This window comes from Schistocerca americana, chromosome 7 (genome assembly GCF_021461395.2).
Source record: "Schistocerca americana isolate TAMUIC-IGC-003095 chromosome 7, iqSchAmer2.1, whole genome shotgun sequence".
In the NCBI taxonomy this organism is placed as follows: domain Eukaryota; kingdom Metazoa; phylum Arthropoda; class Insecta; order Orthoptera; family Acrididae; genus Schistocerca; species Schistocerca americana.
In genome coordinates, this window is record NC_060125.1 from 426,511,486 (window position 1) to 426,527,773 (window position 16,288).

Below are 16,288 nucleotides of genomic sequence, written 5' to 3' on the forward strand. Positions count from 1 at the left end.
GTGACTGGAATTCGGTAGTTGGAAAAGGGAGAGAAGGAAACGTAGTAGGTGAATATGGATTGGGGCTAAGAAATGAAAGAGGAAGCCGTCCGGTAGAATTTTGCACAGAGCATAACTTAATCATAGCTAACACTTGGTTTAAGAATCATGAAAGAAGGTTGTATACATGGAAGAACCGTGGAGATACTAAAAGGTACCAGATAGATTATATAATGGTAAGACAGAGATTTAGGAACCAGGTTTTAAATTGTAAGACATTTCCAGCGGCAGATGTGGACTCTGACCACAATCTATTGGTTATGACCTGTAGATTAAAACTGAAGAAACTGCAAAAACGTGGGAACTTAAGGAGATGGGACCTGGATAAACTGAAAGAACTACAGGTTGTACAGAGTTTCAGGGAGAGCAAAAGGGAACAATCGACAGGAATGGGGGAAAGAAATACAGTAGAAGAAGAATGGGTAGCTCTGAGGGATGAAGTAGTGAAGGCAGCAAAGGATCAAGTAGGTAAAAAGACTAGGGCTAATAGAACTCCTTGGGTAACAGAAGAAATATTGAACTTAATTGACCAAAGGAGAAAATATAAAAATGCAGTAAATGAAGCAGGCAAAAAGGAATACAAACGTCTCAAAAATGAGATCGAGAGGAAGTGCAAAATGGCTAAGCAGGGATGGCTAGAGGACAAATGTAAGGATGTAGAGGCTTATCTCACTAGGGGTAAGATAGATACCGCCTACACGAAAATTAAAGAGACCTTTGGAGATAAGAGAACCACTTGTATGAACATCAAGAGCTCAGATGTAAACCCAGTTCTAAGCAAAGAAGGGAGAGCAGAAAGGTGGAAGGAGTATATAGAGGGTCTATACAAGGGCAATGTACTTGAGGACAATATTATGGAAATGGAAGAGGATGTAGATGAAGATGAAATGGGAGATACGATACTGGGTGAAGAGTTTGACAGAGCACTGAAAGACCTGAGTCGAAACAAGGTCCCCGGAGTAGATAACATTCCATTGGAACTACTGACGGCCTTGGGAGAGCCAGTCCTGACAAAACTCTACCATCTGGTAAGCAAGATGTATGAAACAGGCGAAATACCCTCAGACTTCAAGAAGAATATAATAATTCCAATCCCAAAGAAAGCAGGTGTTGACAGATGTGAAAATTACCGAACAATCAGTTTAATAAGCCACAGCTGCAAAATACTAACACGAATTCTTTACAGACGAATGGAAAAACTAGTAGAAGCCGACCTCGGGGAAGATCAGTTTGGATTCCATAGAAATACTGGAACACGTGAGGCAATACTGACCTTAAGACTTATCTTAGAAGAAAGATTAAGGAAAGGCAAACCTACGTTTCTAGCATTTGTAGACTTAGAGAAAGCTTTTGACAATGTTGACTGGAATACTCTCTTTCAAATTTTGAAGGTGGCAGGGGTAAAATACAGGGAGCGGAAGGCTACTTACAATTTGTACAGAAAGCAGATGGCAGTTATAAGAGTCGAGGGACATGAAAGGGAAGCAGTTGTTGGGAAGGGAGTAAGACAGGGTTGTAGCCTCTGTATATTGAACAAGCAGTAAAGGAAACAAAAGAAAAATTTGGAGTAGGTATTAAAATCCATGGAGAAGAAATAAAAACTTTGAGGTTCGCCGATCACATTGTAATTCTGTCAGAGACAGCAAAGGACTTGGAAGAGCAGTTGAATGGAATGGATAGCGTCTTGAAAGGAGGATATAAGATGAACATCAACAAAAGCAAAACGAGGATAATGGAAAGTAGTCGAATTAAGTCAGGTGATGCTGAGGGAATTAGATTAGGAAATGTAACACTTAAAGTAGTAAAGGAGTTTTGCTATTTGGGGAGCAAAATAACTGATGATGGTCAAAGTAGAGAGGATATCAAATGTAGACTGGCAATGGCAAGGAAAGCGTTTCTGAAGAAGAGAAATTTGTTAACATCGGGTATAGATTTAAGTGTCAGGAAGTCATTTCTGAAAGTATTTGTATGGAGTGTAGCCATGTATGGAAGTGAAACATGGACGATAAATAGTTTGGACAAGAAGAGAATAGAAGCTTTCGAAATGTGGTGCTACAGAAGAATGCTGAAGATTAGATGGGTGGATCACATAACTAATGAGGAAATATTGAATAGGATTGGGGAGAAGAGGAGTTTGTGGCACAGCTTGCCCAGAAGGAGGGATCGGTTGGTAGGACATGTTCTGAGGCATCAAGGGATCACCAATTTAGTATTGGAGGGCAGCGTGGAGGTTACAAATCGTAGAGGGAGACCAAGAGATGAATACACTAAGCAGATTCAGAAGGATGTAGGTTGCAGTAGGTACTGGGAGATGAAGAAGCTTGCACAGGATAGAGTAGCATGGAGAGCTGCATCAAACCAGTCTCAGGACTGAAGACCACAACAACAACAACAATGGAAAGTTTATTAATTAGTACAGTAGAAGAACATAATAGTCCCTGGTGAGCACTGGTAGTCATTGAACCCAAAAAATCCTCAGACAGGACAAGAAAGTACACGTTCTTTCGTACTTATTGTTACATGAATGCTAAGATGATTACAGATCCATATCCGATAGCAAATATTACAGAGATCCTGGACAACTTGGGTCAGTGTAAATACTTTTCCATGACAGACATGAAGAGTGGAGGTAGTGCTGGAGGAGCAGCAAAAGACTGTGTTCACAGTCCCTTGATGCCGTTACCAACATCAGAGAATGACCATTTGTTTGATGAATGCATCAGCCACATTTCAATGATTGCTACATGGAGGGCTAAGAAGTTTAAAGCTGTGTCGGTAAGTGTACTTGAAAGAAATTATTACGTTTTTTTAAGAATATGACTGTTATTCTTGCACTTGTCAGCTCTTGCAGCCTTTCGAATTGAGTGGATGATATTTTTCTGAGAGTCAGATGGTATGTCATCGACTCATAAATTCTACACACCAACCTGAACAGTCAGTTTGTTGCCACTTCCTACAATTATTTTAGAGATTCTGATGAAATGTTACCTATCTCTTCTGTCTAACTTGATCTTAAGTCCTCCAAAGCTCTCTCATATTCTGATTCTAATGCTGGATCCCCTATCTCTTATAAATTGACTCCTGTTTCTTCTTCTATCACCTCAGACAAATCTTTGCCTTCATAGAGGCTCTCATGTACTCTCTCCACCTATTTGTTCTCTCCTCTGCATTTAATAGTGGAATTCCCATTACACTCTTAATGTTAGCACCCTTGCTTTTTATTTCACCGAAGGTTGCTTTGACTTTCCTATATGCTGAGTCAGTCCTCCGCCACTCATTTCTTCTTTTATTTCTTCACATTTTTCACGCAGCCATTTCATCTTAGCTTCCCTGCACTTCTTATTTATTTCATTCCTCAGTGCCTAGTATCTCTGCATTCCTAAATTCCTCTCTTCTTTGTACGTATGTTTTTCTTTCCAGTTTCTGTGACTGCCCTTTTTATAGATGTCCATTCCTCTTCAACAGTACTGCCTACTGAGCTATTCATTATCGCTGTATCTATAGCCTTAGAGAACTTCAAGCATATCTTGTCTTTCCTTAGTACTTCTGTATCCCACTTTTTTGCGTATTGATTCTTCCTGACTAATCTCCTAAGCTTCAGCCTACCCTTCATCAGCACTACATTGTGATCTGAGTCTATATCTGTTCATGGGTACGCCTTCTGTATCACCTGGCCTTTTCCAAGTATAACTCCACCTCTTGTGATTCTTGAACACAGTATTTGCAATTAATAGCTGAAATTTATTACGGAACTCACTTAGTCTTTCTCTTCTCTCATTCTTTGTCTTAAGCCCATTTTCTCCTGTAACCTTTTCTTCTACTCCTCCTCCTACAACTACTTTCCAGTCCCCTCGACAATTAGATTTTCATCTCCCTTTACGTACTGTATTACCCTTTCAATATCCTTATATACTTTCTTATCTCTTTATCTTCACCTTGCAATGTTGTCACATCTTCCTCTACAGTCTGAACTATCACTGTCAGTGTTGGTTTGCTGTCGATTCTGATAAGAACAACCTGATCACTGAACTGTTCACAGTAACAGACTCTCTGCCCTACCTTCATATTCATGACAAATCCTACTCCCGTTATAGCATTTTCTGCTGCTGTTGATATTGTCCTATACTCATCTGACCAGAAATCCTCGTCTTCTTTCTATTTCACTTCACTGACCCCTACTATATCTAGACTGAGCCTTTGCATTTCCCTTTTCAGATATTCTAGCTCCATTACCATGTTCAAGCTTCTGGCAGTCCACGCCCTGGCTCGTAGAACATTGTCCTATCATTGGTTATTCAATTTTTTTCTCACAGTCACCTCCCCCTTGGCAGTCCTCTCCAGTAGATCTGAATGGGAGACTATTCCAGAATCTTTTGCCAATGGAGAGATCATCATGACATTTTTTTTCAGTTACAGGCCACATGTCCTGTGAATACACACTATGTCTCTTTAATGAAAGATTTTCCATTGCCCTTCTGCATCTGATTCTTCCACCTTTAGGAGCAATTTCCCATTGCAAGGACAAGAGAGTGCCATGAACCTCCCCCGCCCTCCTTGACAAGGCTATTGGCAGAATGAGGGTGACTTCTTATGCCAGAAGTCTTTGGCCGCCAGTGCTAATTATTAATCAAAATTTAAGTGGTGGTGGGTTTCAAACCTGAGACTGAGGACGTTTTGATTACTAATCAAAGATGCTACACCTAGGCCACAGGTGCATAAACGATTATAGCAACCTAAATGCTGACCTACTCATTCTTTTCTCTTTTTTTAATACAGTACTACTATTCCGTATAATAAACAAGGTGGTGTCAGAAAAAATGCAAGTACATTGTAGTTCTTACCTATAGTATACAGGAGAGCAATGGAGCTACTCTTCATTGTAATTCCCCTCTCCTGCTCATCTTTACGACTGTCCATGTACCTGCAAGTATAAATGCTCTCATGAGAGTGATATAACATCATTCTTTTTCATTATTTGTGTTACATAAGTCACTAAAATAAAAGAAATTCTTACATGAGCATCATATCAATTCCCAGAAACAATATTGTGAAAAGGAAAGTTGCTACTCACCACATAGCGGAGGTGGCTGAGTCGCGCGCGCCCCCCCCCCCCCCCCCCACACACACACACACACACACTCACTCTCTCACTCTCTCTCTCTCTCTCTCTCTCTCTCTCTCTCTGCCTCAGTGTGGCCTCGGTTGCCTGAAACTGCAGTCAAGTGTGTGTGAATTGTGTTTGCATGAGTGTGTATGTGTGTGTTTGTCATCTAAGACGAAGGCTTTACTGGTTGAAAGCTATATTTGTGACAGTCTTTTTGTTGAGCCTATTTGCGACACAGCATCTCTGCTATATAGTGAGTAGCAACTTTCCTTTTTACAATATTGTTACATTCCACCCTGGATTTTCCATTGTTCAATATCCCAGAAAGATATTTCTACTACTTGGTGTGGTGTCATTCACATTTAACTGAAAATACGTTAACCAGTCACTAAATTTCAGTTTTCTAGCTGTAATGTTAAAGCTAAGTTTCAAAAAGTGGAGGATGATGACTACACAGGAGGAACAAATAAGAATACAAAAATTCTATTAGCAAAACAAAGATGATGTAACTTACCAAACGAAAGCCCTGGCATGTTGATAGACACACAAACAAACACAAACATACACACAAAATTCAAGCTTTCACAACCAACGGTTGCTTCATCAGGAAAGAGGGAAGGAGAGGAAAAGATGAAAGGATGTGGGTTTTTAGGGAGAGGGTAAGTAGTCATTCCAATCCTGGGAGCGGAAAGACTTACCTTAGGGGGAAAAAAGGACAGGTATACACTCGCACACACACACATATCCATCCGCACAGACACAGACACAAGCAGACATTTGTTAGGCATAGAGTTTGGGTAGAGATGTCAGTCAAGGTGGAAGTACAGAGGCAAAGATATTGTTGAATGACAGGTGAGGTATGAGTGGCGGCAACTTGAAATTAGCGGAGGTTGAGGCCTGGTGGATAACGGGAAGAGAGGATATACTGAAGGGCAAGTTCGCATCTCCGGAGTTCTGACAGGTTGGTGTTAGTGGGAAGTATCCAGATAACCCGGACGGTGTAACACTGTGCCAAGATGTGCTGGCTGTGCACCAAGGCATGTTTAGCCACAGGGTGATCCTCATTACCAACAAACACTGTCTGCCTGTGTCCATTCATGCGAATGGACAGTTTGTTGCTGGTCATTCCCACATAGAAAGCTTCACAGTGTAGGCAGGTCAGTTGGTAAATCACATGGGTGCTTTCACACGTGGCTCTGCCTTTGATCGTGTACACCTTCCAGGTTACAGGACTGGAGTAGGTGGTGGTGGGAGGGTGCATGGGACAGGTTTTACACTGGGGGCGGTTACAAGGGTAGGAGCCAGAGGGTAGGGAAGGTGGTTTGGGGATTTCATAGGGATGAACCAAGAGGTTACGAAGGTTAGATGGACGGCGGAAAGACGCTCTTGGTGGAATGGGGAGGATTTCATGAAGGATGGATCTCATTTCAAAATGATGGATATGTGTGTGTGTGCGAGTGACATCCTTTCGTCTTTACCTCTCCTTCCCTCTTTCCTGATGAAGCAACCATTGGTTGCGAAAGCTTGAATTTTGTGTGTGTTTGTGTTTGTTTGTGTGTCTATCAACATGCCAGCGCTTTCGGTTGGTAAGTTACATCATCTTTGTTTATATATATAAAAACAAAGATGATGTAACTTACCAAACGAAAGCGCTGGCATGTCGATAGACACACAAACAAACATAAACATACACACAAAATTCAAGCTCACTTCTGATGCCATACATCAAGCTTTTAAAACTTTCCACAGAAAATCCCCCCCCCCCCCCCCCCCCCACCCCCTACCCCCTCCCTACCCCCTCTGAAATTCAGTAGCAAGTCAAGTGATTTCCATATCTGTTTCATAATCAAAACAGACACGTCTACCTGCTGAAAAACTATGTTGTCATATACATAGCTGAATATGTTCCAATTACTGTTTTAAAACTCTTAACAGTTAAAAACATTTAACAGCAAAAGTCTTTGAAATGATATGTATGGAATGATGCAACACAGCTAAAAACTACCATGTCTCAACATAACATCAGATTTTTAAAATCTCATACATTAACAGAAGACAGCACCAGTTCATGCCAAGAAGAAACTAGTAAGTTGTTCCATGTGGAGGGTTATGAATTAATGTTAATGTGCAGTCCATAGAAACTGTGGGGAAACTTCTGTTGTTCACACCTGCTAAAAAACTAGACCACTTTATTTGTAACACTTTGAGATTGTTTACAAAGAAGATGCTTATGAGAACAACCAAGATCTACTTCAACATTCAGATCCCTTGAAAGGAATATATGAAAAATTATATTTCTCTGTGGTATTATGCCTGTGTGAATCAAAAGTGATTTTTATGAACATCAAGAAATACTGCTATTGCTTTTTCTGCAACAAGTGAGACATTTCGGCCAAGCCTTGGATGCTGCACTATTGCTCCCTGGGTGTTGAATACTACCATCATGCAATACATTCTTATTCTGTGCTTTGGACGAGCACTAGGAAAGGTGGGAAATATTTATTTACATTCTTGAGTGAGATGCTTTAACTTGATAAACAGTTTCAACTACATAAATCATAATAGTAGATGCACAAACCAGTTTAAGCAAAGAATTAAAATCTGATGAGCTTTCAATACCACAAGTTTCAATACTGACTACTGAATTTAAGGTCAATGACATAGTCTTGTGGAAGTACACCAATAAGAGCTTCAGTCAAAGTATAGAGATGAAAATGGTAAACAAGTTTGAATCATAACTTCTACAGCAGCTGAGAACATCTGGAGCAGGTCAGCATGGGACTGCCATAGCAGTCAGCCACAGTTAAGGAGGTAAGAATGCAAAATGTTTTTGAAGTGGCCTCTGCAACGATGTGCAGTTGTCTCATTTACACAGAGTATTTACTGCTCACTTTAGATGAATGTATACTTTTTTTTATAAATCTGTAACCTAAAGAGTGGAAAATGCACCAGCACTCTGTGTTTTGATTCTATTTTAGGTTTTTATCCAGGTGTACCCCAAATACATTCCACACAATTTTTCATCTTGAAAAATTCTTTAACCCTGACATAAAGCCCCGAGTTGTCTCATTTTTATTATTTTAATGAAAGCTTAAAATCCCGAGTATACTTGAGCAACTTAAGAAGAGACCCTCGAAATAACAAAACCCAGCTTATATCCATTTCAGCACTTACGGTTACGAGTTTGGCTGCTAGACAGCATCTGGTACTACATTTGTAACCTGGCTGTTGTGTTTTGGTTGAGGTGGTTGCCACTACATAACGTCTTTATTGTGTGCATCTTCGGATATTCAACAAGAAAACAAGCGGTTTCAGACTTTCTCCTCTCTTGTTATTTAGGAAATGTTCTCAATGAAGGATTACTATAATGATCCTGAATTTAACATTGGGTTCAGAAAGTGAAGAAGATGGTGAAGTTGTTTCATTAGAGACTGAAAATGATGACAGTTCGTCAGCTGAGCAACAAGTGCTCACCAGTGGTACAAGATCAATACATCCACTGTGCTCCAGCCAGCTCCTCCAAGATTTATGATCACAGGAAATCACTGTGAAATCCATGGTCAGACTTCAAAGCTACACAGAAAGTACAAAATGACTTCAAGTTTCAGGACACTTTAGTCAAAGTCTAGCTCATGAGTATACTCAGGATTTTATTATTGGTGATCTTCAAACTTTTGTAACTCATTCTTTTGAACTTTAAAAGCCATCTATATTTATATTCACAGGAAACCATTGTGAAATACATGGTTTAGACTTCATAGTTACACAGAAACTAAAAAATGACTTCAAGTTTCAGGATATTTTAGTCAAAGTCCAGTGCACAAGTATACTTGGGATTTTATTATTGGTGATTTTGAAATTTTGTAACTCATTATTTTGAGACTTAAAAGCCATTTTATATGTTTACACGTAATTTCATTCATTACAGAATGTTTTCCACTAATAAAAAAAATTATTATTTTGGAAAATCATTAAGTTAAGGGGTTAAAATTACTGGAAGGTCAATTAAGTGGTACAAATTGTTGAGACTTTTGTGACTGCTTGAATACTACACAATTAAAGATTACCTAGAAGACTCAGTGTAGTGGTTAGTAATGAAAGGGAATAACTACAACAACCTGTCACATTGTTATACATGACCACAGAGTATGGCTTCACAAAAAATTATGTGCTAAAATCCATAGTCCATGATGGTGATTTCTTGTCATTCTCCTGAGCTCAACATCTGACTTATCATGATGGGATGCTGCCTCAGTTTTTCGGGTGGACTGAGGGAAAAACATGAAGACATGCATGGGGCATAGTTGCATGTTTATGGGCTTAGAGTGAATTTTCTGAACAGACTAGTGTTAGCACAAGGGGCGTAGCAGCACACTCATAGGCCAGAAGTCACCAGTGGGTGTCCTTAGCATGTGAAGTCTGAAGTACAAAACTGTGTTTTATAATACAAATTATTTGGAGCAAATTGTGTTTAAATCAAACAACATTGTCCAAAAAGGATTGGCCAAATGAGGCAGTGTAGTTGTTAAGACATTAACCTCATATTCAACGAAAATAATCAATTTTTGACAATATAATGTATTTGGATGGATAAAAAATCTACATACCAAGTGGTGACAGAACATGCATATAAAAGAATGTTATACTTATGCAAGTTTTCAGAGCCAGTGGCTCCTACTTCTAGCAGAAGGGGAAGGAAGAGGGTAATATCCAAGACAGAGATTACACCAGTTTCTCAGAACTCCGTAGATAGAAAACAATGATACGACATGTCCTTCGTTCTCACCACCCAACCGGCCTTAATTTATGTTTATTTCTGAGTCTCAGCATTTCTTCATAGTAAATGCTCCTTTCTTCACTCCATTTTAGTTTGCTACATCTTTCATATTCTGACCTGTCTATTTTTTGCCGTCTCTGTACAGCAAGTTGAAAAAGAGAGGGGAAGAGGGAGAGATAAACACGTGCATATGATAAACCCTTCCCTCAAAAATATTTCTCTTTCATACCTCCTCTGTGTTACCACACATGACGTGTCATTGATCTCATTTGTACTAAGATAGCAGTACACGCGAGATGCCTATTTGCTTCCACCACCCTGAGTTGAAGGCATAAGTTCTAACAAATCATCTCAAAGCTGCAGTCTTCTACAGTGTGCAGAAAACAGCTCATAGGTTGTGAATCTGTTATCTTAAGGCTGTAAGAAACTCTAAGCAAGGAACTGTTATTTTAGAAATAATTAATTTTTCAATCAGTTTGTTTATACGAGATGCCACTCAGCTTTATTAGCAGAACACAAGAAACTGCACAATTATAATCCACTTTGGAGTCACAAATAACTTTCCTTCTTCAACAAAATAACAAACAGCGCATTTTCATAGTTACTACCACACCACACTGTTCTCAATTATAAGTTCCAAATAACCATATTTTGCTAATAAAGTCTTAATTAACACTGACCACGGCAGACAACATGTAGACAACATGTCTGTCCTCTGAGGCTTCCCAACCAGCTCTCACATTTACAAATGGCACATTGCAAATTAAGTCTTAACTGACACTGCAGCAGACAACATGGCCGTCCGCCAAGACTGCCGAACCAACTCTGATCTTCCAGCCAAACCACTTCGCCCATCATCGAAGTTAGAAGTGATCCGAAGATCTCCAAAGTGCTTCATCTGTCTTTTCGTTTAGCAGTTGTTTATTATTCTGCTCATTATTAATATTTGTGAAATAATGGAATGACAGCACACTATTGAGATATGCTTCAATTTGAAATTCAAGTAAATATGTTGTTTAATTTTTCAAATATTAATAATAGAAGATAACCATTTTGGTGCACAACTATCGAATGCAGCAGCCAATCATGGAGAAGGACCACAATTTAGGCGGTCTTTCTCAAGATATCCGTACCTAACAAACCATCTGTCATCGGTACCTCACACCACCTTAGTTATCATGCCACTGTTGCCTTCCCAACTGCTCTAAGAAGAACTTCTTATACCTGAGTATGAGGGCTCACTCTTATTAAATCGTGCACAATGTTTCAGCAGTAATCACTGTGTGTGTACTGTCACCTTTTAGTGATCAGATTTTTTATCTACCCAATTACATTACAACCTCATATTCAGCAGGATGGAGTTCGCTTTATCTGGTGATCCTGATTTAGGTTCTCTGTGGTTTCCTTAAATCATTTCAGGCAAATGCCAGAATGGTTCCGTAGTGATTGTATGTTGCTGCGACATTTATAGCGACATCAGACAGTGTTCAAAGTATTTACATTGGGTAATACATTCACTGACATATGTTTATTCTTCATTTTGTAGTGGTTAGTTATTCCTTGCTCTTTTAAAATAAAAGTTTTATGCCACTTTGGTATGGTTCTTTAACAGTATTACTGCCTGAGGGTGACTCTAATAAACAACATTTTTGGTGATCACGGCGTGATCTGAACATGCAATAAGACTGGAAACAACCATGTCACGTTGCACTGACCGTCCTACGCAGGTGAAACAAACCACAGGAGATGCGTCACTCTGCACATCTTTTATGAGTCCCTTTGAAGTGTGTATTCAGAGTGACAGGTGCAATTCCTTGGGTACATCATCAACACCCAAGGAATTCAGCCACCGCAAGAGAAAGTTGAAAGCTGCCGCAAGAGAAAAATGAAGCCACAGTCAAATACCCAGAGCCAGTCAGAATATGAGAGGCTTAATAAATTTCTATTGCCATTTTCTGCACAACCATGCATTGTTGACAGCTACAATAAATGACTTGTTACGAGGTGTTCCAAAACCAGAGGATCAAATCTTGTGTAGCAACACAGAGACAGGTTTCACCAAAGTGAAAACTATCATCACTGAAACTATGCCGTTAGCACATTCTGTCACCTAGCCCCCTCCCTCCCGCCTCCCCTCACTTTAATGGTAGACACATCAGTAACAGCAATGAGCCCTATACTACAGTAGTAAATAGAACAGTGTTGACAGCCAGAAGCTTTCACAAGCACAACAAGGATGGCTGACATACGATCGCAAGCTGTACACAATGTATGCTGCCATAAAAACGTTTTACCACATGCTTGAAGGCCAGCAGTTTACTTTAGTCACCAAGTACAAACTAATGTCAATTCCCTTTTATCAAATGCCAGACAAGGCATCACCACGGCAGATGCAAAACTTGGATTACATTGGAAAATTTATGACATATGTTATTTGTGTTCAGGATTATTTGAATGTTCCAGCAGATGCCTCTCTCACATCAAGATGTTTAACACCACAATTGACCACAAAGCTCTCACTAAGTCACAACATCTTGATCCAGAGTTATGCGCATTACTGGAGCGACCAACCAGCCTGCATGTCCACCACATTCTAGTACCACTACTGAACATATGGATGCATTGTGAAGTTTCAGTAGTGAAGATGTGATCATCTGTCCTTCTGCAATTTCAACACCAAACCACCGTGTCATTAAAAAAGTTGGCACATCCAGGTGTCCATGGTACACTGAATCTTGCAAATTGTTGGATTGGGGGATGAGGTTGATTTGGGGGAAGAGACCAGAATGCGAGGTCATCAGTCTCATCAGATTAGGGAAGGAAGGGGAAGGAAGTCAGCCAAGCCCTTTCAAAGGAACCATCCTGGTATTTGCCTGAGGTGATTTAGGGAAATCACAGAAAACCTAAATCAGGACAGGCAGACATGGGACTGAACCAAAGTCCTCCTGAATGCGAGTGCAGTGTGCTAACCACTGCACCACATTGCTCGGTGATTGCAAATCGTCTGTGCACGACTTGCCAGAGGAATAAAATGACTTGATATGTCAATGTGGCAACTGGCTCACTTCTACCACATAAGCAATGATTTCTGCACATCCATTTAGATCACTCCAGGCAAATGCCGGGATGGTTCCTCTGAAAGGGCACGGCCGACTTCCTTCCTCATCCTTCCCTAATCCGATGAGACCGATGACCACACTGTCTGGTCTCCTTCCCCAAACCAACCAACCAACCATCCATTTAGACATAATTCAGCTGTTGCCATCATCTGGGAGTTTCACTACTGCCTTACGGCCATTGACCTCTTTCTGCTTCAGTCAGAGGCACTCCCTATGGGTAATATAACCACTGAAACTGCAGTAACCACATTCTTTTGATGATGGACTGCCGATTTCAGCATGCCTCTTTGTACCTGCCACATATCAAAGTTGACAATTTGAGTGTTATTTGTTTCAAGCACCCGTTACCTTGCCAAACATGAAGTCTATCCACACTAGGGTGCCACTCTGCAGCTAAGGGACTCATGGAACGACACTGAAAGGAACATTAAGATGCCACAATTTGCAACACTGGACAGAGACATTATCCATTGTGCTTCTAAGCCTTCAAGCATCCATCAACGAAGATATCTGGGCTACAGTAGCTGATCTTGTATACAGCCAAACAATATGGCAAGCAAGTGAATTCCTTGAGCACAAATCTAATGACTGCGTTGGTGCATCTGACATTGTCTCGAAGCTGCGGCCACAACTCTGCCCTGTCGCACCATGTGGCCAACCTCAGTCGTCACCCTTTTATTTTCAAGGCTCTAGCAATGTATGACCAAGTTTTTGTCTGGTACGAAGCGGTGTGCAAGCCACTTCAACCCCCATATTATGAAGCTTATGCAGTGGTCAGCAGGGAAGAAAAAGATGTTTAAGATCAATATTATGGGCACTTCCACCACAGTCTCCATGGATCGCCTCAAGCCCACATTTTGCTGCCCCCCATCAGTATGGGCAATGCAGCTACTCCACCTACTGAAAATATGGCGTCACCTTCAGCTACAATCAACCAGCCACAACACTCAGCAGAAACCAAACTTACGGGTGCTGTAGCAGATGCGACAATGCCACAAGATGCAGCTCACAGCAGTCCACAAAATACTGCAATGGACTGCATGAAGCAAGTAAACTGCAAGCAGGGAAATAAGTCTGTTTCAATACCAAGTATCTTTGACATTAGTGGTGGAGTGATCATACATTTCAGTGATTATAGTGACATCACACAGTCCTCAATGTGTTTAAGTTCGGCTAAATGTTCACTGACATACGTTTATTCCATGTTCATAGTAGTTAGTTATACCTTGCTCTTGTAAAATAAATGTTGTATGCTACCTGAACATGGTGCTTTAACAGTTTTAATGCCGGCAGGTAACATATATAATCAACACTCCCTCATCAAGGTCACAGCTAACCACCAGAACCATCCTCATAAAAGTATACTTATACATTCTGTATGTATGTATATTTTGAGCTTTGCATTTTTGTTGTATTAGCGTCACAAATCTTAAGTCATTTTGGTTCCTGGATGAATAAATAAATCAAGTTAAAAATGACTATCCAAGATAACATGCTGCACCATCCCTACCAAAAAGTCCTTAATCCAGTCACAAATTTCACTTGATGCCCCATTTGATCATCCTTTTGACAATAAGTGCAGGTATGGTATCGAGTCAAACACTTTTTGGAAATAAAGAAATTTTGCATCTACCCGACTGTCTCAATCCAAAGCTTTCAGTATGTAATGTGAGAAAACTGCAAGTAGGTTTTCACATGATTGATGGTTGCAGAATCTATGCTGATTAGCATTGAGGAGGTCATTCTGTTCAAGATATCTCATTATGTTTTAGCTCAGAATATGTTCTAAGATGCTATAACAAACTGATGTCAAGGATATTGGACGGTAGTTTTGTGTATCACTTCTGCTACCCTTGTTGACGGGTGTGACCTGTGCTTTTTTTCAAGAACTGGGCACAGTTTCTTGTTCAAGGGATCTAAGACAGATTACAATTACAAGAAGGACTAATTCAGATGCAAATCTGCGTATAAAATTTTCAGTAATCTATTGATTTCAGCTGTTTCTCAACACCACTGACACTAACACCTTTTTCATTCATCTTTTCAATGGTACTAAGATTAAGTTGGGGCAGTTCTCATGGGTTTTCCTTCATAAAGGAGATTTGAAAACAGAGTTAAGTATTTCAGTCACTGGAGGCATCACGCATTGCTCTCCTGACAGCCGAATGTGTTTCATTTAGCATCTCTCAGACTATAGCCTATGCTCTGTTTTGCACTTATTATGCAGCAATCTTTGTTTCTTTACAGTGATTGAATATCATGGAGGGACCCTCCTATTATGAACTGTTCTACTGGGTACATATCTATCTAGATCATCCAGAATGAGATTTTCACCCTGCAGTGGAGTGTGCGCTGATATGAAACTTCCTGGCAGATTAAAACTGTGTGCCTGACCGAGACTCGAACTCGGGACCTTTGCCTTTCGCGGGCAAGTGCTCTACCATCTGAGCTACCGAAGCACGACTCACGCCCGGTACTCACAGCTTTACTTCTGCCAGTATCTCGTCTCTACCTTCGCAGGAGAGCTTCTGTAAAGTTTGGAAGGTAGGAGACGAGATACTGGCAGAAGTAAAGCTGTGAGTACCAGGCGTGAGTCATGCTTCGGTAGCTCAGATGGTAGAGCACTTGCCCGCGAAAGGCAAAGGTCCCGAGTTTGAGTCTCGGTCAGGCACACAGTTTTAATCTGCCAGGAAGTTTCATATCTAGAGAATGGTCAACTACTCTTTTAAACTTGAGCCACAGTTCCTCTACATGCTCCTGTCTCGTATTGAAAGTTTCAAGTTCCTCACTGATTTTTTATCTAGTTTACTGTACATTTACATCTTTCTGTTCGTTTGTAGTTGTCCCTTGTATTTCGGTAGTCACTGCTGCCACAACTGCGTCATGGTCACTGACATCAGTTTCAATGTGGACATCATCAAAGACATCAGGTCTATTTGTTGTCATTAGATCCAATACATTCTCATCATGAGAGGGGTTCATAACTACCTGTTCTAGGTAGTTTTCAGAGAAGGCATTTATTTCACACGATGTCTTATCATGCCCACCGCTAACAAAACCGTAATTTTCCCAATTAATTTTTAGATGATTAAAGTCTCCCCTGATGACTGCAGTATGATGGGAACTTACATACAAGTGTACTGAGTTTTTTCTGAAATTTTCAGTTACATCGGAAATGAGACTGGTGGGATAGAAGGATCCAAGTATAATTTTACACCTACCCCTGAGTCTTGTCCAAACAATCTCGTA

At 40.3% G+C, this 16,288-nt stretch overlaps 1 protein-coding gene across 1 annotated transcript in view; it reads right to left on the reverse strand.

The window, feature by feature from the left end:
- The window catches only part of LOC124622526 (elongation factor-like GTPase 1), a 590,349-nt gene that overhangs the window by 564,345 nt on the left and 9,716 nt on the right, over positions 1-16,288 (reverse strand). Inside the window, exon 3 of the mRNA XM_047148257.1 lies at positions 4,881-4,960. Coding sequence (XP_047004213.1) covers positions 4,881-4,960 — 80 coding nt within the window. The remainder of the gene's footprint in view (positions 1-4,880; positions 4,961-16,288) is intronic.